Source organism: Microcaecilia unicolor, chromosome 13 (assembly GCF_901765095.1).
Source record: "Microcaecilia unicolor chromosome 13, aMicUni1.1, whole genome shotgun sequence".
Lineage (NCBI taxonomy): Eukaryota > Metazoa > Chordata > Amphibia > Gymnophiona > Siphonopidae > Microcaecilia > Microcaecilia unicolor.
The window spans coordinates 24,424,032-24,446,227 of NC_044043.1; the positions used below are offsets into that span (position 1 = coordinate 24,424,032).

The 22,196-nt window shown below is 42.2% G+C and overlaps 1 protein-coding gene and 1 long non-coding RNA gene across 3 annotated transcripts in view; one reads left to right on the forward strand and one right to left on the reverse strand.

Moving 5' to 3' along the window:
- Positions 1 to 22,196, forward strand: part of TAF15 (TATA-box binding protein associated factor 15) — a 329,472-nt gene that overhangs the window by 252,321 nt on the left and 54,955 nt on the right. For both annotated transcript variants that reach the window (XM_030185658.1, XM_030185659.1), the window contains one exon: positions 21,105 to 21,214. In XM_030185658.1, the coding sequence (XP_030041518.1) occupies positions 21,105 to 21,214 (110 nt within the window). The remainder of the gene's footprint in view (positions 1 to 21,104; positions 21,215 to 22,196) is intronic.
- Positions 507 to 21,189, reverse strand: LOC115456525. Its single transcript, XR_003939888.1, has 3 exons — positions 21,109 to 21,189; positions 13,080 to 13,089; positions 507 to 517 (listed from the first exon to the last, which is right to left on the reverse strand). It is a non-coding gene; the product is annotated as an uncharacterized LOC115456525 (long non-coding RNA).

Below are 22,196 nucleotides of genomic sequence, written 5' to 3' on the forward strand. Positions count from 1 at the left end.
TGCAAAGAGTGGGCAGTGGAAATAGTTTTTGGGACCAAGTAGTTAGCTTCATTTCTGTGTATTTAACAGGTAACTGCTGCTTCTTTCTCGACCTTGTTTATATAATTCTTTTCAACTTCTGGTGGGTTGGAAAGAATGTTGCTCTAGTTTGGTGTGGAATAACTCTAAAATGTAATGGAACTTGCATGAAGGAATACCCAATAAACCAGTGCATTTAAGTACATAAGTGGAAGACAACAAAGCAGAGCAGTAATAGATATACACAAGTTTATTAATAAAATTACATATATGTTTCAACGGTTTTTATTGATGATAGTAAACATTGTGAACATAATCAAAAAAATTCAAACTCTTCGTAAACATAAGAACAAGTCACATTTGCATACTTACATCGTAACAGCATCATCAATGTTTTTTTAACATCGTTTTCTCCCCCTCCCCCCCCCCCCCCCCCCCCCCCCCCGGGCTTATATTTCAACGTTTTTTTATTATTGATGACACTTCAAACAAAAATCCCCTTCCCTTTCTGCATATACAAAGATATATTACAGTTCCAGTACACAGGTGTATCTATATGCTCTTAACAGTCTTCAAAAAAAAAAAAAAAAAATTTTTTTTGTACTGCAACTATTTGTTAACCACATAGTATTGAACATACATTAAAATAATACAACTTTTAGCTCGTGTCATGTGTTCAATCTCTAAAGTATTCCTTTTATCTTTGATTACTATTTTTCATGGTGTTGGTATGAGCACTGTCTATTACATTTATAAACCATTGCAAAGCCCACGTCTACTGATTGTTTCCCTGCTTATAACTATCCCAGCCTGTTAAGCACTGCGCTCCTAGCCTTATGGGAGATACATTGTAAGTAACTTGACCATATCTTAACAAATATTTTCCTTTTCTTCGGAACGTTATATGCCTCTCTAGCTTCCCATAGCATTAACTCATGTAGTCTACTTCTCCAGTATCAATAGGATGGAGGTTCAGCCTGCAACCAGTGTTTAAGTATACATTTTTTTCCCACTGCATAGGCCTTACATAAAAATAGCTCTTGATCTTTATCAGAAATCCCATACGCATTTCTTTTGTTCAAAAGCACTCCCCTCCATGAGGGTAACAATCTATGTCCCAGGAGTTTTTCAAAATATGTCTGTAACAATTTCCAAAAGTGTTGTATTCTAGCGCATCGCCAAAATGCATGGAAAAATGTATTGTTGTTTTCATGACATTTTGGGCATTGTACATCTGTTGTCCATCCTGCTTTTACTGCTTGTGATTGCGATATGTATCCCCTGTGAATTACCCTGTATTGACTCTCTTGTAGATCCGCCCCACCTACTTGCCCCGGGATTTCTTTTATCAATTTTACAAAATCTATACCTGTCAACTCATATCCTAGGTCTTTGCTCCATAATTTTTCAAGTGACTCATATTTACGGGGGGGGGGGGGGGGGGGGGGGGGGGCTCAGACTCACCCATGCTTTGTGCAAACCTGATACAGACACCTGCCCATGCTCGTCCCCTTTCAAAAAATCCCGGATCTTGGATCCCAGTCTTGTACCCAAAGCAGTTTGATCCATGCTAAACCAGTAGTGATGTAATTTGCCTATAATTATAATGATCTTTAGTGTTTAGTGATAATCTCTGCCTCATGTCATTGAAGCTATATAGAACTCCCTCTTCATTTACTAAGTGTTCTAATAAGGTGATGCCCTGTGTCGACCAGTTCTCGAATAGCCCCTTTTCCAACCCAGGTGGGAAATCTCCATTCCCACACAGTGGGAGTTGATCGCTAACATTGGGATTATATTGCCAAGATTGCATTACTACTCTCCATATCTTCCTCAAAGGCTGAAGCATTATACTGCTTCTGGCCCATCCCGGTAAGCTTTTTGTTTTTGCATGTAACAAGAAATTCAAATGCCAGGGCCTAAATAGTGCCCGTTCCCATCTCAATGGTGTATACTGAGTAGTATTGCAGAGCCAGTCTCTGAGATGTCTCGTAAGGCATGCCTGGTTGTACCTTTTAATACAGGGTAATCCCAATCCCCCCCGTGCCCACCCGTCAGTCAAGTGATCAAATCGCACCTTGGGTTTCTTCCCTCCCCAAATAAAATTACATATAAAATATTGCGCGACACAGGCCGTGTTTTGCCCAGCAGGGCTGCGTCAGGGGCTACAAAAAATAAAACATAAAAACAAATAAAATAACACACATAAGCGATACATTAAAAACAATATCAGGTAAGAATAAAATAATACCATGACAGAAAAACATAAAATGCCTTTATAGGTTTATGGAAAAGTAGATGTACACAAGCTTTATTAATAAAATTGCATATAAAATATTGCCCGACACAGGCCGTGTTTCGCCCAGCAGGGCTGCGTCAGTGGCTACAAAAAATAAAACATAAAAACGAATAAAATAACACATATAAGATCTGCTTTGTTGTCTTCCACTTTGGAATTTGCGGATCATTTGCTTTGCTGTTCCCTAAGTACATAAGTATTGCCACACTGGGACACTGGTCCCTCAAGCCCCAGCATTCTGTTTCCAACAGTGGACAATCGAGGTCACAAATACCTGGCAAGATCCCGAAAAAGTTCAATACATTTTATGCTACTTATCCCAAGAAATAAGCAGTGGATTTTCCCCCAAGTCAATGTAATAATAATCTATAGACTTTTCTTAGGAAGCATCCAAATCTTTTTTAAACCCCACTAAGCTAACCGTCTATCACATTCTCTGGCAACGAATTCCAGAGCTTAATTACACGTTGAGTGAAGAAGAATTTCTTCTCCGATTTGTATTAAATTTACTACTTTGTAGCTCAATCGCATGCCCCCTCTCCTAGTCCTAGTATTTTTGGAAAGAGTAAACAAACGATTCACATCTACCTTTTCCACTCCACTCATTATTTATAGATCTCTATCATATCTCCCCCTCAGGTGACTTTTCTCCAAGCTGAAGAGCTCTAGCCACGTCAGCCTTTCCTCAATAGGGAAATCTTCCCATTGCCTTTATCATTTTTGTCATCCTTCTCTGTACCTTTTCTAATTCCACTATATATTTTTTTGAGATGTGGCGAACAGAATTGAACACAATATTCGAGGTGTGGTTGCACCATGGACCGATACAAAGGCATTATATCGTCCTCACTTTTGTTTTCCATTCCTTTCCTAATAATACCTAACATTCTATTTGCTTTCTTAGCCGCCGCAGCACACCGAGCAGAGGGTTTCAACGTATCATCAACAACAACACCGAGATCCCTTACTTATTCGGTTACTCCTAATGTGCAACCTTGCATTACGTAACTATAGTTTCGGTTCCTCTTTCCCACATGCATCACTTTGAACTTGCTCATATTAAACGTCATTTGCCATTTAGACGCCCAGTCTTGTAAGGTCCTCTTGTAATTTTTCACAACCCTCTCTTGATTTAACAACTTTGAATAACTTTGTGTCATCAGCAAATTTAATTACCTCACTAGTTACTCCCATCTCTAGATCATTTATAAATATGTTAAAAAGCAGCGGTCCCAGCACAGACCCCTGGGGAACCTTCTCCTTTGAGAATACTGACCATTTAACCCTACTCTCTGTTTTCTATCCTTTAACCAGTTTTTAATCCACAATAGGACACTACCTTCTATCCCATGACTCTCCAGTTTTTTCTGGAGTCTTTCATGTGGTGCTTTGTCAAACACCTTTTGAAAATCCAGATACACAATATCAACCGACTCGCCTTTATCCACATGTTTGTTCACCCCTTCAACAATGTAAAAATGGTCTGCTCGAGCACTTTGCTTCTCTTCCTGCCAAATTGATGTTTCTTCTCGCAGCAAGATTTTCTCAACTTGCCTGGATGGGAATTATGTCCACCCCACTGAAGGCTGCTCTCACTATTCCTCACCATCTCTGCTTCAGGAATCTACCTCAGGCATTTTCGAGAAATACAACTGTAGTCACTGATGCTAATTACAAGCTCCAGCATTTCATCAAAGCAAAATTCCTACTGTCTGTTCCTTCCTGGGTATTGCTACAGTTCCCAATTATGGATTATCTTGCCGAGAGCTGTTCAAGCCACTCTGATCCATCTCAGCATCTGGTCTTCCACAGCCCATTTTAGACTCTCTAACCCTTTCCTTTTTACTTCCTGCCCCGTTCCTTTCACCCTATCTCATGTAATTGTATTTGATTCCTGTACATTGTAAGCCACTTTGAGTCTGCTTAATGTGGAAAAAAGTGGGGTATAAATGTTCATAAATAATAGATTGGTGAGGCAAGATTTCCTTTCACTTAAATCCATGTTGTCTTTGTCTTATTAATCCATGCTTTTGAATATGCTCTGTAATTTTCTGAGGCGTTCTGTAGCATGCAAAACAGAATACAGCAGAACAAGATGAAACTTGACATGTGGAAAAAAACTGGTAAAAGGATACATTGAATTTGAAAATGGGCCAAATCAGGCCAGGGATTCTAGAGAAATGACCTCCGCGAAAAATGGAACAGTACATTTTTTTAAATAGGAAAATAAGTTGCAGCTGCTTTAGCATAGAAACGTAAATTGAAATGTAGCAGTTATAGATCAGGGCAAGGCAATTTTTTTTTTGTAGTTTTCTTATAACCTACAGTTTTTACTACGAAGGCTTTACTTGATGTGCTGTTAGCATTTATGCTGGACTTATCATTGAAGATCAGGGTTTTACTTCTATAGATATGCTGCAGTATTCTCAAATGTATGTAAGTTTGTTTGCTGAGCTGCTTCAGGGAGCTTTCTTTTCTTTTTGGTGTTTATTCTCAAGAGCATCTGAATTATTGGACCCCTGAGGCAGGTGTTACACTGAAACGTGGCCCTTGTTGGGTCTTTATGAATAAAGGTCTCTAGATTGTTTGTCTTATTGTGCTTATTTCGTTTGCTGTTTGTGTACTTTTGGACCCTCTTTTGTTACCTCCCCAAAAAATGGAACAGTGCATTTTTTTTAATAGGAAAATAAGTTCCAGCTGTTTTAGTATAGAAATGTAGCAGATATAGATCATGGCAAGACAATTTGAAAGGTGGAATTTCCTACTCTTCCATTCCCAAACTGTTCCACATCCAGAAACTATTCCATGCAACTGCCACACCCACCCTGCATATATACTGCCCCTGCTACTCTAAAACTGTTTGTTCTGACCATGTTTCTTCTCTTCTATTCCAGGAACATGGACTTTTCAATAGTGCCCATATTAAGTTCCAGGGTCTGCACTCTAGTTCACAAGGTACTCATCAGCCACTCTGAGGTATCTGAAGTGAAGGAGTGACCTATTGGTTAGTGGACCTTGGGAACCTGGGTTTTGATTCCTGCTGCTGCTAACGGTCAGCAGTGGGTGTAGATCATGGGGAACTGGGTTCAATTCCCTCTGCAGCTCCAGTGATCCTGGGCAAGTCAATTAGCCCTCCATTTCCCCAGGTACAATATAGTACTTAGATTGTGAGCTCATTAGGGTCAGCGCCAGTACCTGTAAGGAAAATTGTAAACCGCTTAGGTCTAGGTGGTATATAAATAAACCACCTGTTCCCTTATACAATTAATCACAGTATCCAATCCTCTCAAATAAATCTTCCTCTGCTTAGGCATCTGCCCTCACCTCTTTTGTCCATTCCTTGCCATTTTTTTCCACCTTTCTCTCTTTATTGTATACTGCTTTTTTGTGTACCCAGACTAATAATGGTCTATCAAATTCTTGCAATAAATGAAACGGATGAAGAAAAAAAAGAAGCAAACTAATCCTCACAATTACCTGTATCTGGTGTATGGATTATGTGCCCAGGAAAGGCAGGATAGTTAAACCTAACAATAAGCAAATCTAATGCTTAGAGGAGAAAAGGAACACCATTTTAGATTTTAAAAAACAGATTAGAGAAATTTAAAAAGTATCTGAAAATCAATGAGCAGTGATAGGGGAAAGTCATTCATTGATCAATCATGCAATGAGCAGCAGAATAAATGTGTAGCAAGTACAAGCGCAGTGGGCCCAACAGTTAATCTACAAATTTGCCTGTTTCAAATGGTCTGAACAGGACACTTGTGAGAGATTTTTAAAAGAAAAAAAAAACCCTCCCTCCCCCCGGTGGTATCTGCGAAGCCATTGCAGGAGCTAATTCACGGAAAAGGCATCGGTAAATAAAGTTTTCAGATTAGCCTTAAATTCACAAAGGATGACTCCATTTTGAGTTTAATGGGTAATGCATTCCATAGAGTCGGATCTATAACATTAAGGCACTCATTTTTAAAGCACATAGACTTACAAGTAGCTTTGAAGGACAAACTCATAACAGAGCTGTCAGAGAACAAATAATAGGTTTGCCTGAGAGGACCGAAGAGTTCCGGATGGACAGTGTGGAATGAGAGATTGGAACAGATATGGTGGGGATCCAGGAAAATAAACTTTATATACTTACTAGTAAACAAAGGCCCGTTTCTGAGCGCAATGAAACGGGCGCTAGCAAGGGTTTCATGGCTGCATGGCTCGTCGCAGTTTTACCTGGTTCGTGGCGTGCAGCACTGCTGTTTCCGTTGTAGCTCTGTGTGGGTGGCGGTTTTCGTGCCCCGCTCTCGACTTCATCATGTTTTGACGTGAGGGCGGAGCAGAGCTACAGTGTGGAAATCCAGAGTTTGTGGCCTGAGTAGATCAGGGAGGTGAGAATCTGCTCCGCCCTCAACGTCATAACGTTTGATGCGAGGGCGGGGCCCACAGACTGTGATTTTCGTGGCTTCAGAGCTTCGAACATACGAACTGGCTTCAGTGACGTCAGCAGACAATAGAACTTTGAGGGTGAGTTTTATATATATAGATATATTTTGTGAGTTATTCTGTGAGATACTGGAAGCCAGTGTTCTTCACATAAGAAGAGTGACATGGTCAAATTTGCATGAACCTGTTCTATAAGGACAAGTACTACTACTACTTATCATTTCTATAGCTCTACAAGGCATATGCAGCGCTGTACATCATACGGAAAAGACAGTCCCTGCTCAAAGAGCTTACAATCTAGATAAGACAGGTAAACAGACCAGAACAGTTAAGGGTAACGGAATAAAGAGGTGAGGATGAAGGACAAGGCAAGTGAGTTAGGAGTCAAAAGCAGTGGTAAAGAGGTGGGCTTTGAGTTTGGACTTAAAAACGGCTAAAGACGGGGCTAGACGTACAGGCTCAGGAAGTCTATTCCAGGCGTGAGGCGCAACGAGATAAAAGGAACAGAGTAGGCATAATATTCTCACATGTGAGTGATGTCATCCACGGAGCCTGGTGTGGGCACTGCCATAGCGCACTATTACTTTAAAACTTTAAGGCAGTGCCCCTTGGCATTTCAAACTACCTTTTTGATAAATTGATATTCATCTTTTTTTTTTTTTACATTTTTAGAAGTCTTTTTATTAAGGTTTTTGAGAAACACAACATCTCAAGACTGTACATCCAAAAAAGCTTACGTCAAAGCAATCCTAAGTAATGCAAATACATGAATAAACTGGTCCTATAACAAAAGGCAGATATTCTCAACAAAACTTTATAATACAGCAAAGCTTGTACTTCCAATTTAATTGATTGCCTCCTTTTTCCCCCTTGTACCCCCCCCCCCCCAATACTCCCTCCCACATTTTGAATAGGGTCTCCAAGGCTAAAGAAAACCCACCCCCTCTAACAAGAGCAGTGCTGCAGGAATGATTCCCAGATAGCTTCCCATTTATCCTGGGTTCGGCAACGTGTGACCTAGAGCTTCTCCATTTCACAAATATACCATAATTTATTAAGCCATTTCATTAAGGAGGGGGCAGAAGGGCTCTTCCATTGTGCGGCCAAGGTCACTCTGGCTGCTGACATGGCGTGCCGTACCAACAAGGCCTGAGACTGAGTGAGACCCGGAGGCTTCACTGGAAATATAAAGTACTTAGGAGACCATGGGATAGTCTTACCCAAACATCGCTGAAGCTTAAAATGAATAGCCTTCCAGTACGTCCGGACCTTCACACAGGTCCACCAGATATGACCCATTGTGCCTCTTTGTCCACATCCCCTCCAACACAGAAAGGAAACAGTTGAAAAAAATATGACATAGTCGTACAGGAGTAAGATACCACCTATACAGGACTTCAACAGCATTTTCTTTATAGGGAACAGAAATCAACACCTTCAATACATTATTCTCCAAAAGGTTCCAATCATCATCCCCAATTGTAATCCCCAGCTCCCGATGCCAATGAAGACGATGCACCAAAGGCAAGTGTACACATTTGCGCTGATATTTATACAAACAGGAAATGAGGCCTCTCGTCCCTCTAGAGTCCTCACAAAGGTCTTCCAGGAAAGAGTCTGCCCAAAGTACCCAAGCCTGAATCTCAGCAGAGGAAAGAAAATGCTGCAACTGAGTATAGGCATAGATTTCATTCGGGATAGGTGAATATTCCCAAGCCAAAGTAGCAAAGGAAATCAAGGTATCATCGTCAAACAACTGACCCCAGATTGTAAGACCAATAATGGGCCATCAGGTAAACGGCTCAGGGACAAGTTCTGGCAGAAAAAGAGGATTAATTCTATAGGAGTCAGTTTAGATAAAATCAAGTCAGGCTTGGAGAACAACGCATCCCAATAGTAAAATGTGGTAAGAACTGGGGGGGAAAGTCTTTTTGCAATCTACGGCATTTACGGAGGAGCCACATAAGAAGACAAAGAGGATGAGGCCCAACCAAAGCCTGCTCTAAATGAATTCAAAGTGTATGGGGACTGGCCTGAAACCATTCAATTGCAGCCCAAGCTTGAGCAGCCTTATAGTGCCAAAAAACATTGGGAACTCCTAAACCTCCCTTCCTCTGGTCTCAGTATAGAAAGGATTGGGGCAACTGAGGATGCTTATTGCACAAAATAATTGCACCAATCTATTCTGTAAACCAGAAAGAAATTTAAGAGGAAGACCCTGAAATAGTTCATTTTCAATGTGGCAACTCTCCCAAACCAAGACAGATCAGAAGTACCCTAACGTTTCAAATCATTATATATGTCCCATAGGAGAGAAGGATAATTTGCAGAAAACAGAGGACAACCGCAGAGTTAGCATCACCCCCAAGTACCTAATTCCTTTAGACACCCATCTAAATGAGAAGGAATGTTGGAGCGAGTCCAGAACCTGTGAGGGGACTCCAACCGTCATAGCCTCCGACTTACTCATATTAAGTCTAAAGCCGGAAACCAAGGAGTACAGATTGGGTAAAGAAATCAGCGGCTTAGTCAAGGATAGGAGGACGTTGTCGGCAAATAGAGCCAATTTATATTCATGATCACCCACCTGAATGCCAGAAATATTCGGGTCAGACCAGACAACCACCGCCAGAGGTTCCATAACTAGTGCAAATAACATACGTGACAGTGGACAACCCTGTCTAGTGCCCCTGGTTAAAGGAAACATTGGTGAGTTACCCTCATTGACATGAACACATGCTCGGGGAGACTCGTACAAAGCTTGAATCCAATTCCTGAAACCAGAGCCAAGACCAAACCTATCCAACACCTGATCCATAAAGGTCCAATGGACTCTGTCGAATGCCTTTTCAGCATCTAATCCAAGCAGGCAGATTAGGAGAGCATCCTTTTGAGCCACATAAAGTAAATTAACCATACGGCGAACATTGTCCATGGCTTGTCTATAAGGGACAAGGCCCACTTGATCAGGGTGAATCAGATCCAGGAGCACTGCTGCCAAACGTATTTCACCAAGATTTTAGCCAATATCTAGACATCTGAATTCAGTACCGAAATAGGGTGGTAGGATGCACAGTCTGTTTTATCCTTTCCTGGTTTTGGGATAACGGCAATCCAAGCTTCCATCATTGAGGGAGGAAGATCCCCACCCGAACACACCCCGTTAAGGGCAACTAGTAAAAGGGCCGTGAAGGGTTTATAGAATTCATTAGGTAGTCCATCAAGGCTCTTTAGTAACCTTACGGACCTCCTCTGCACATATTTATAACACTTTATAACAGATCTCACGAGACACCTGAACTACATGCTACAAAATGGTCTTTTCCCAAAGGATAAGGAAATATTTACTTCACTACCTAAAGACGCAAAGAAAAGTACAAATGACCTAACCAACTACCGCCCAGTAGCATCTATCCCTCTAATAACCAAACTGATGGAAGGTGCAGTGACGAAACAACTCCGTAATCACCTAAACAAACACTCACTCTTGCATGAATCTCAATCAGGATTTCGATCGAACCATAGCACAGAAACAGTACTAGTAACCCTAATGAACAAATTTAAACAAACTGCAAGGGGCAATAACAGACTGCTCCTACAATTCGACATGTCCAGTGCCTTCAACATGGTCAACCACTGCATATTATTACATATCCTAGAATACTTTGGAGTTGGAGGTAATGTTCTTAATTGGTTTAGAGGATTCCTGACAGCTAGATCATACCAAGTAACAGCTAAAACGGCGATATCAGACCCATGGATACCTGACTGCGGAGTTCCCCAAGGATCTCCCCTCTCACCCAACCCTCTTTAACCTAATGATGACACCCCTAGCCAAGCTATTGGACAACCAAAACCTTAACCCATACATATATGCAGATTATGTCACGATCTATATCCCATTCAAACAAAACCTAAAGGAAATTACCAACAAAATCAACCAAAGCTTCCAAATCATGCACTCCTGGGCGGATGCATTCCAGCTAAAACTCAATGCAGAAAAAACTCACAACACAAATAATTTCACCACCTTAACCACCCCTAACTTTGCACTCCCCATCTCAACAGCCTGAAAATACTAGGAGTCACCATTGACCGAAATCTCACACTTGAGAACCACGTGAATAATACAACGAAGAAGATGTTCCACTCCATGTGGAAACTCAAGAGTAAAACCTTTCTTCCCAAGGGCCATCTTTCGAAACCTGGTACAATCCCTGGTACTAAGTCATCTAGACTGTTGCAACTCACTCTACGCTGGCTGTAAAGAACAGACCATCAAGAAACTCCAGATGGCCCAGAATACCGCAGCCAGACTCATATTTGGGAAAACTAAATATGAAAGTGCAAAACCCCTAAGAGAGAACCTACACTGACTCCCACTGAAAGAACGTACCATGTTCAAGATATGCACGATTGTTCATAAAATCATTCATGGAAACGCCCCGACATACATGTTAGACCTAGTGGACCTTCCACCCAGAAATGCTAAACGATCTTCCCGCACCTTTCTCAACCTACACTTCCCCAGCTGTAAAGGTGTCAAATACAAACTAACACATGCGTCCAACTTTTCCTACATGAGTATGAAGATGTGGAATGAACTACCAACTCACCTGAAAACGATCGACAAATTAAACAACTTTCGCAAAGCTTTGAAAACCTATCTCTTTAACAAAGCCTACCACAAGAACCCTTAACTACTTGAACACAACCTTTACACTCCTTTACTCAGAATGTCTCACTGTACAGCTGCATAACCAGATCCTCTTGTCTTCTTTTATCTCTCTGCTACATCAATTGTATTTCTTCCCTGTTATGGCACTGCCATACAGACCTTTGTAAGCCACATTGAGCCTGCAAATAGGTGGGAAAATGTGGGATACAAGTGCAATAAATAAATAAATATTGGACTCTCCAAAACAAAATGTGGTTGCTCGGACAAAGCTGGGAGCGGATGAGCAGATAAATAGGCTTCAATAGCTTCCAGACGGATGGAGGAATCAGAAGTATAGAGAGACTGATAAAAAGTTTTTAAACTGTTTCGAATGAATGAAGATTGAGTTAGAGACCCTCACCATCCCCCACTTTAAGAATAGCACAATCCACCCGCTGATGCCACAATTTAAGTGCCAGGGAGCGGCCTGGTTTCTTGTTATATGCATATTGGGTCTGCTGTTGTTGACCTCTAAGGAATTGGAGCTGATCAGTATAAATATTATCTAACCACAAGTGCGTAGCCTGAATCTCTCGCAGGGTGGATACAGAGCGAGAAGCTTTATGAATCTCCTCCAGTCGGATCAACTGGGAGAGATACTTAGCCACCTCAGCCCAATTAACACGAGCCTGTGCACTGGTTTTTTGTAAGAAATAGCCCCTGGTAATTGCCTTAAGTGCATTCCAAACAATTCCCATGGAAGGGCCCATATTCAAGTTGTTATCCAAGTATTCCCGAAGAATGGTCCTATATCCTGGCAGGATCTCTTCGTTCCGCAATAAGCTAGTATTCATGTCCATCTTTGTCCTTGTCTTCTTCTCTGAGAGAAGGAAGACATGCCCACACAGGAGCGTGATCTGAAACAGTAATGGCTCTAATAGCAGACTCACCCCCCCCCCCCCCCAAGTGTACCAACGAGACATCTATCAAGATATAATCTATCTGAGAGCAAGTCTAATTGGAATAAAAGGAGTAGTCGCGGTTAGTGGGATGATGTACCCTCCACAGGTTACAGAGACCAAGGTCCCGAGCCAAATTAGCCAAGTCTCTAGAAATCTTAGTCAGATCCTGCTGGCACGCCTGTCCTTACCACAGGATGAAAGGTCACATTAAAATCACCGCACCCCCCCCCCCCCCCCCCCCCCCCCCACTATTGTCTTACCATTGGGATGTGAGGAGAATGCCTTTCCAAGCCTGCCAAAAAAAACCCTCTTGGAAAGCTAGCGTCAAGGCTTTATTATCCAATAAAAGGTTGAAAAAGCAAAAATCTACCTTCTGGGTCTCGCTTTTATGCCAAGCACCTTGATCTGCAGTGAAGAATAAAGCAAAATAGCAATCCCTCATTTTTTGGATGCATCAGCCGCAGAGGCACAGAAAACGTACTCTTTCGTGCTCTCTCTTAAAAAGTGCGTCTCCTGTAAGAAAACCACCTGAGGTTTGTAATGCAAAAGTTCCTTAAATAACTTTTGACGCTTCTGAGGCAAGTTTAAGCCGTTAATGTTATATGTCATAATCTTCAAATCAGCACACGTATGACAAATAAAGTAAAGATGTAGCAAACAGCAAAAATATTAGAGACCTCTTGCGAGATTCCCCGATGGGGAGGCACAGAACGTGCTTCTACCTGAGACGGTGCAGAGTCCAAGTCGGAATGAGAGATGGGAGTCGGTGACACAAGGTGATGGAGGCCCTTACCAGACTGCCGGGCAGAGTGCCGCTCTCCCTCCTTGTGAAGCGAGGACGAAGCCTTACTCATGGCACCCAGACTTCCAGGCTGCACTGACGACAAAAGAAGAGCCGGTTGCAAGCCAGATGGTGACGGATTCTGCTATTGAAGGTAGGGAAATGCAAGAGCTAGTGATTTAGGCAGCCATCAAGCACTGTGATATCACTTCCTCCCATCTTTTCTTGTTTTCAATTTATTCACTTTCAAATTATTATTTTTTTTTAATTTGATTTTTTTTTTTTTTTTGGGCCTTTGGGGCTTCTGAGCCCTTCTTTTGGTTGAGAAGTATCAACCTTTTTTGGGTACACAACTACTCATGCTCCCCCATGCCATTGAGCCTTTGACCTTGCGTCGGCCATTTTTTCCTCCATGTCAGTGAGGATTCCGAGTGGCTTTAAGAAGTGTACTCAATGCGATAGGACCATTTCAGGCAGAGACCCACATAATTGGAGTGCCTGGATCTGGAGCACCGAAACATAGTGTGGCCTCTGCCTGCACATGCAAGCAAGGATAAAGCCCACAGAGTCCAGCATGAAATACCTTTTTGGTTCAGCATCGAACATGGCAGGAGATTTCACCATCGTTCTTCCTCTGGGCACTCTGCTAACACCTCTCCTGAATTAACATCCTGGATGCACTGGAAGCGTCTATGCCACAGTGACTGCTCTCCTCTCTGGCTTCAAGAGCCTTTGTGGTCTTCAGTCTCCTACGCCTGCACAGGCTATAACTCAGGCTGCATCTACAGTGCTTTCTCAGCTAGTACAGATGCCTACTGTATAGGAGGAAATCCGGGCTATGTTCAGACGAGCTCTCAGGGCTACTGCATACACAGTCTATTTAAGCTTACGAGGTGCTTTTGCCAACCTCAGCCTAGCCTGTTGATACATTGGAGAGAGTCACGGGAGAGGTCCCACACAGTTGCTCGGCGTTGACTACCATGCCGGCATTAGCAGAGGAGCTTGCTCCAGCCTTGGACACTAATCTGCCTTGATGCACAGCTGATGTACTGACTAGAGAATGACATGGGGACAAAGTTTGTCCCCATCAGCTTTGTCCTCGTCTCTAGTAACGTGTCATTTTCTACTTAAAAATATAGGTTTTGAGTTCAGTTTGGCTTTCCATTAAAATAAATTGTTCAGACAATCACTTTAATTTTTGCTGCAGCAATTTGTATTCATCAGTTAACTGTATTTTCAAAATTATTTTTGCATTTTCTATAACACATGCACATTTAGAACTTATTTCTCAGAAATCATTGGCTTTTGCTGTTTGAACACATTTCCCTCTCCAGGAAGCCTGTTTCTTTACCCCCACCCAACATGAAATGCTGTCCTCGGTGACCTGGTTACCCTCCTTCAGATTTCAGACTGTACCCAAGTAGCCTAATGCTACTTCCACCCTGCCTTCACAAACATCTTGATCAACAAGATCCAGGGCCCCAAGTTTCGCACCCCTACCACAACACTCCTTCTGGAGGATTTCAGGTGTGCCTGAAACTTGTCTTTTGAAGATCTCCAAAGGAGTAGGGGACTAGGGGAAGGAGGAGAACAGTGTGTTGGAGCCCTTCTGAGCAGTAGATGAGGAATGTGTGCAGCTTCTCTCTTTTCATCCTTATGATCAGCACTGAGCCTGGGCTGGAGCTATGGGGGCAGGGGTAAGGAGGATGTGCATGCATGGAGCAGCCAACACTTTTCTCCCTTCTCTTCATGTCACGAAATGCCTAGCCACTTGCCTTGGGCTAATCCTGCGGCTGCTTAGAGGGTCTGTCCTCAGCACTGCTCAGCACCCTCCTCCCACCGACCCGAGTTATCCCTGGTGTTTTCTTGGTTACTGGGGCCACACTCCCAGTGATCCCACAGTTCCTAGAAAGCACTCGCAGACCCAACACACAAGCCACCAGGATTAGTCAGTCCAGACAAGCAGAGTCAATAAACTAAAAAAGGTTTGTCATAAAAATATTGAACAATGAACCATAAAACAGATGGAAATAAAAGAACACACAATAACAGGTAACTGAATATGGATCAATATTAAAACTATGTAAACATTTAGTCACTACTTGCATAGTGCCTGGGAATTACAGGAAATACAGCTGCTCATAGGGTCTAGGTAAAGAGGTCTTTCTCGCTCTGGTTCCACAGTGAGAGCTCCTGGGCCAATCAGAGCCCAGAACAATATTTTTTAAAAGTAGCTGGCCACATCACTGCATATTACTTCCTCGTTGTGGTAAACTAAAGAAGAAACAGTCATTTCTCTGTAACAGCTTTAAACATAAAACATGCACCACCTACTGGCTAAACTAGAGAAATACTTAGAGGCATATTTCAAAGCACTTAGCCTTCCAAAGTTCCATATGTTTCTATGGAACTTTGGAAGGCTAAGTGCTTTGAAAATATGCCTCTTAATGAAATATTCTTATAATTCATATGCTGAAAAATTCACCATTTCGCCACACTTAGTTCTTGCCACGAGTGTCACTTTCTCCCTCAGTGAATCACAGACCAACTCCATGTCCTTCGTTCTGCCACGTCCTGCTCTTTCTACTACAACTTTATGTTTTGACGCTAAACAGGAAGTTGCAGTGGAATGGGCGGGACGCAGCAGGAGGAAGAACATGGAGTTGGCCTGTGATTGTGAATCGCTGTTGGCTGCAGGAAAATATAAGTGACGCTGCGGGAAGGAGGATGGGAATGGATTTCTTTTTACTACAGGAACAAGGCTTTTTACTGTTCCCATGAGGGTGTGGTAACAGTGTCATTGTCTAGATATGACATTCTCTTCCACATACTTCCCAGGAGGACAGAGCAGGACCCATAGGACTTCTCAGCTGAGGAGTGTTATGGCATTCCATCTGATCCTTCTTATCTGAGAGATGAAAGTATATCCTTTCCTGGCTTTTTCCACATGATGGCCCAAGCCATATCTTTCTGAGTTCTAGATTTCTCCTCCAAGAAAAGGAGTCGCTGTTTCACTTCATACAATTATGAAGAAATACTCTGATCAAAAACTGGGAGACTCCACTAACAGTTCAAGTTGCTCCAAAGAAAATTGATACAATGATACAGCAGGCCGGCTCAGCCTATGAATCAGGTGAGGCTCTGATCCAGGGTGCCAAATACCTGAGCCCATGATGTCACCCAGCCCATAGAATTAAGCCAGGGCTAAACAAACCCCAGGCTCCAGGCCAGACTTTTCAATCTCCATGGAGACTTGGCACCTGGCACTTGCTGAACCGCAAGCAGTTCCAGCTCAGCTCTCTTCTCCTACCTCCCACCGACCATGGTAGAATCAGGGCAGGCACAGGCAACAGTGGCTCAGCTCTCATTCTCTTCCCTCCACTGCTGAGCTCTCCTGGCAAGAAGGAAGTGAACCACTGCACGGATCACTTCCTTCTACTGTGCCAGTTTAGACTCAAGTGTTTGTGTGAACCGCAATCCCGTGGTTCACATAAACACTCAGATCTAAATTGGTTCAGAAGGAGGAAGTGATGTGGTATGCTGCAGGTCACGTCCTACTTGCCGGGGGAGGGCTCAGTGGGGGATGCAACGGGAAGAGAGTGAGAGCTGAGCCACTGCCATGACTGAAAATGAAAAAGTGAGTGTGTGCAGTGGGGGATTGGGGGTGGAAGGAAGGGGTCAATCATGTGCCGGGGGGGGGGGGATTGAGAGTGGAGGGAAGAGGTCAATCGTACCGTGGGAAGGGGGACAATTTGGAGGTAAAGGGGATGAATCATGTGCCATGTGGGGGGGGGGGGGGAGATTGAGAGTGGCGGGAAGAGGTCAATCGTACCATGGGAAGGGGGATAATTTGGAGGTAAAGGGAATGAATCATGTGCCATGCGGGGGGGGATTGGAGGCAAACTAAAGGGGGTGAATCACGTTCCATGGTGTATCACTCTAAAAGTACAGCTTGCTTATTACTCAATGACTAGCAAACAGGGCCCTGGAGTAGCCTAGCAATCAGGCCCATATTCCCCCAAAACACAAAATACCTACTGAACCTACATATAGGTGACATTTGCATGCATAAGGACTATTGTAGTGGTGTACAGTTGGTTACAATACATTTTTGCTATTCCTGGAGGGCTCACCATACAATATAAAGGGGTTATGATGTGTACCTATGAAGTTCACTGCAGTGCCCCCTAGGCTGCCCTTCTATTCTGCTGGGACATCTGTCTGGCGGCTGGCTAGTCTAGTTAAACTGCTGGCCTCCCCATACATCCCAGTGGCTTGTTTTTGTGCATTTTTCCTTTGAATGTTTTTTGTTTGAAAATGGTTCTTAAATATAAGTACATAAGTAATGCCACACTGGGAAAAGACCAAGGGTCCATCGAGCCCAGCATCCTGTCCACGACAGCGGCCAATCCAGGCCAAGGGCACCTGATAAGCTTCCCAAACGTACAAACATGTTGTTATTCCTGGAATTGTGGATTTTTCCCAAGTCCATTTAGTAGCGGTTTATGGACTTGTCCTTTAGGAAACCGTCTAACCCCTTTTTAAACTCTGCCAAGCTAACCGCCTTCACCACGTTCTCCGGCAACGAATTTCAGAGTTTAATTACGCGTTGAGTGAAGAAACATTTTCTCCGATTTGTTTTAAATTTACTGCACTAGTTTCATCGCATGCCCCCTAGTCCTGGTATTTTTGGAAAGCGTGAACAGATGCTTCACATCCACCTGTTCCACTCCACTCATTTTATATACCTCTATCATGTCTCCCCTCAGCCGTCTCTTCTCCAAGCTGAAAAGCCCTAGCCTCCTTAATCTTTCTTCATAGGGCAGTCATCCCATCCCTGTTATCATTTTAGTCGCCCTTCGCTGCACCTTTTCCAATTCCACTATATCTTTCTTGAGATGCGGCGACCAGAATTGAACACAATACTCAAGGTGCGGTCGCACCATGGAGCGATATAACGGCATTTTAACATCCTCACACCTGTTTTCCATACCTTTCCTAATAATACCCAACATTCTATTCGCTTTCCGAGCCGCAGCAGCACACTGAGCACAAAACCATCTAAAATTGGGCAATTTATGAACCAAAAAGACATATTTTGTTTTTGTTCTTAAATGGCCATGTTTGGCACTTTGAATTTTTGGATGTTTTTGCAAAATGTTCAAAATTGGATTTGGATGTTGCATCAAAAATGCCCTTCCATGAAACACTAGGATTGATGCAAGCAGTCCTCCAGGTAAGGGGAACTGAACCTGACTTTAGGTTCAAGGTGACCATAGAGAGTAGAAAAGCAGCAAAGAGAGAATTACATTTCTTAATAAAATAAGAAGAATAAGGGGTCTGTTGGTACAATGTTTGTTTTAACAGAGTTCATCACCTTCACCATTGCATTGAGAAATAGAAGATTAAAGGATGTTTTCTGCATATGGGGGGGGGGGGGGGGGGAGATGGAAAAAAGTGAGCCCTCCCCCCCCCAATAAAAGGCCCAATATTTTTTTTTTCTGTGGAAACTTAGTTCCTGGAGCTGCACTATTACAGTACATTCATTGATTCACTGTAACAGTGATTTAGGAATTACATTTCTCAAACTGCCTTAACATCTCCTCTTTTGATCAGATGCACAAAGCATGCACACATACTGGCATGTGTATACACAGACGCACAAACATATAACCACCACCATCAACACAGATTTACATTCAAAGGGTTTGGAAAGAATTTCATGAGCAGGCTTTCTGCTTGTTTCGGTATTCAGTCGTTACACTTGACTAGCTGTTCTCTCTCTCCCTCAGATATGCAGATAAGATGAGCAAAATATGGTATTGCTAAGAAATAAGTGATTCTTAAAATCCATTCCAGTGATAATTTGTTGAGGAATTTATAGAACACCGCTATCTGTCACATTCTGATCCATTTGGCTTATAAGTCCTTGTCAATTTGCATCTAATCCAGAGGTGGGTTACCTGTGGTTACCATTGAATTTTATGTAGCCCACGAGACCATGGGGGGGGGGGGGGGATATATATATGTAGATATATATAGATACAGAAAACAGACCATACAAGTTGTCATCAGTAGAATCATTGAAGGATACAACAATGGGACGAGACTTGTTTGACAGTGTTGGCAACTGTATGGAAAGACAGAAGTATGTGCTAACAGACCATTCTGATCATATTTATGTTCATTGTCATCCCACTGAATTGTGTTGGCAATGATTATATGGCACATTTGTTAGTTTTCTTTGTGTGGCATGCTAGGGATAGTACTGACATTCATGTGATCCTCTGTTTATATAGGTTGCAAACCCACCCCTGATCTAATCATTTGCAACTTCAAATGTCTTAATGTTTTGGGGTTTTGTTAAATTTTTCTTTAGTGATGCAGTGGTCAGATTTTACAATGGGCTGTAATTATAAAGGAGTCATCCATGAACCAGGGAACTTTGGTTCAAATCTCACTTCTGTCACCAGCATTCTTTGTGACCTTGGCAATTCACTTTCTCCCAAAGAATTTACAATTTAAGTAGGTACCCAGGGTAAGAGAAGGTAAATATTTTGTAATAACTGAAAGTGTTAAAACACTTTTGAGGTAAAACTGAAGATAGTCTAGAAATAAAGATGGATGGAAGTATAGGTACTTAACATAAAACATAAGCCTGGCCATTCCAGATCGCAAGTAATTTAATATCTGCGATTTCTTACAGTTCATTTGCAGGGGTTAGTAATGTCTTACCCAGGTTGACAGCAATTTAATTTTATTTGGGCCCTCATTTTACTAACATGCATTACAATTTACCGTGTTTTCAATTACCAAACTAACACACAGTAATTGTGAAGCCTCTTTCCATACAGTTAACATAGAAACAATATATTTATCATGCATGTGAATGTGAATTATGCAGTACCATATTGTAGATCAAGTGTAAGGCAGATTTCCCACCCCATTCCATGTTTTCAAAGTAAACATGGGCACTAGAGGCCATTAGCACCATACTACCGCCTGCATTGACCCGTGCAGAATGTTCAGAGGGGTCTAGCGCGGGAAACAATGAGCACACCAGGCACTAGTGCAGATAGCAATCAAATGTAGTCAAGCTCATGTTAATGAGGTCATTTTGTATTCTTCCCCAATGCTCAAAAAAGAGCGCCCGAAACAAAACTGCCTTCCTGCTGCAAAAAATAATGCCAGGTTGGAGCAGGCATAGGGTGTTGAAGAGAGAGTGTTCCATGATTCTCATGCTTCTCTCATGATTGTTTCTGCAAAATCTGCCAGTTTTGATTGATTACTTTTTGAAACAGAAGGAAGCCCTTAAGCACTGGTCGTGAGAAATAGCAGCCCAACGCAAACGTATGCATCTTTTTCCATCTAAATTTAAAACATCCATGCTAAAAAAAAAAAACTAAATAAATAAAAATTCCTGTGAAAGCACACATTGGCATCTCTTTCCTGCTAAGTATAAGCATCCAAGCAAAAAATAAATGCTTATATTTAGGCCGCAGAAAACAGATGCCAATGTGTGCTTCATATTTTGGTTTTTGCCAGTTGCCTGCGCAGAGGAGTCAAGCTTACTGCAGAACTCTTCTGCACATGAGCCAACCACAATCCTCCCACCAAACTCCCTGATGCTGAGCGCTATGAGGGCGCCTATATTTGCATCTCATTAGCGTTGCACATTTGGGCATTGTTCTATTCTATTCCGGTGGTATTTTTACAGCTATATTGAGAATAGCGCTGGAGTTTTGAGCATCAGGGCCTGAGTGAATTAAAGAGGCATATTTTCAAAGCACTTAGACTTACAAAGTTACACAGTAACATGTGGAGTGCTTTGAAAATTAGCCCTTTAATGTTGCAAATGATGTAATACGCTGGAAGCTTATGAACTTTGACCAAAATAGTGTTCTTTCAGAATCCACTGTGCTTGTAAGTTCAGACTTTGAATTTTTTTTCTTTCAGAAACTGACCAAGACAACGCCGATAACAATACCATATTTGTCCAGGGTTTGGGGGATGATGTTTCAGTTGACCAGGTAGCAGATTATTTCAAGCAGATTGGTATCATTAAGGTATGTTGGTAGCTGCAATGGAACACATTACATAACAAAAGTATTGTCTTGATTGGAAGTGCTACTGGATTTGTTTATCTTCATTTAAGAACATAACATAAGCGTTGCCATACTGGGCAGATCAGATGTCCATCAAAGCCCAGTATCCTGTTTCTTACAGTGGCAAATCCAGGTCACAAGTACCTGGCAAAATCCCAAAACAGTAAAACTAATTTTATGCTGCTTACTTAGACATAAGCAGTGGATTTTCCAAAGCTTATGGACTTTTCTTTTAGGAAATTATCCAAGTCTTTTTTTTAAACCCTGCTAAGCTAACTGCTTTTACCGCATTGCAGTGAATTCCGGAGTTTTAATCACACATTGAGTGAAGAAATATATTCTACGGTTTGTTTTAAATTTACTACTTAGTAGCTTCATTTGCGTGCGCCTAGTATTTTTGGAAAGAGTAAACGAGTGATTCGTGTCTACCCATTCCAGTCCACTCAGTATTTTATAGACCTGTTATATCTCCTCTCAGCCATGCTCTGTAAGCTGAAGAGCCCTAGCAACTTTAGCCTTTTCTCATAGGGAAGCCGTTGCATCCCCCTTTATCATTTTCGTCGCCCTTTTCTGTACCTTTTCTAATTCCGCTATACCTTTGTGATGCAGTGACCAGAATTGCACACAGTATTCAAGTTGCGGTCACATCATGGAGTGATACAAAGGCATTATGACATTCTCATTTTTGTTTTCCAGTCCTTTCTTAATTCCTAATGTTCTATTTGCTTTCTTAGCCGCCGCTGCACACTGAGCAGAGGGTTTCAACGTATCCTCAAGGATGACACCTGAGCAGTGACTCCTAATGTGTGGTACCTTGATTCATGTAGCTATAGTTTGGGTTTCTCTTTCCCACATGCATCACTTTGCACTCACATTAGTCATCTGCCATTTGGATGCTAAGTCTTGTAAGTCCCCTTGCAATTTTTCACAATCCACTTGCGAT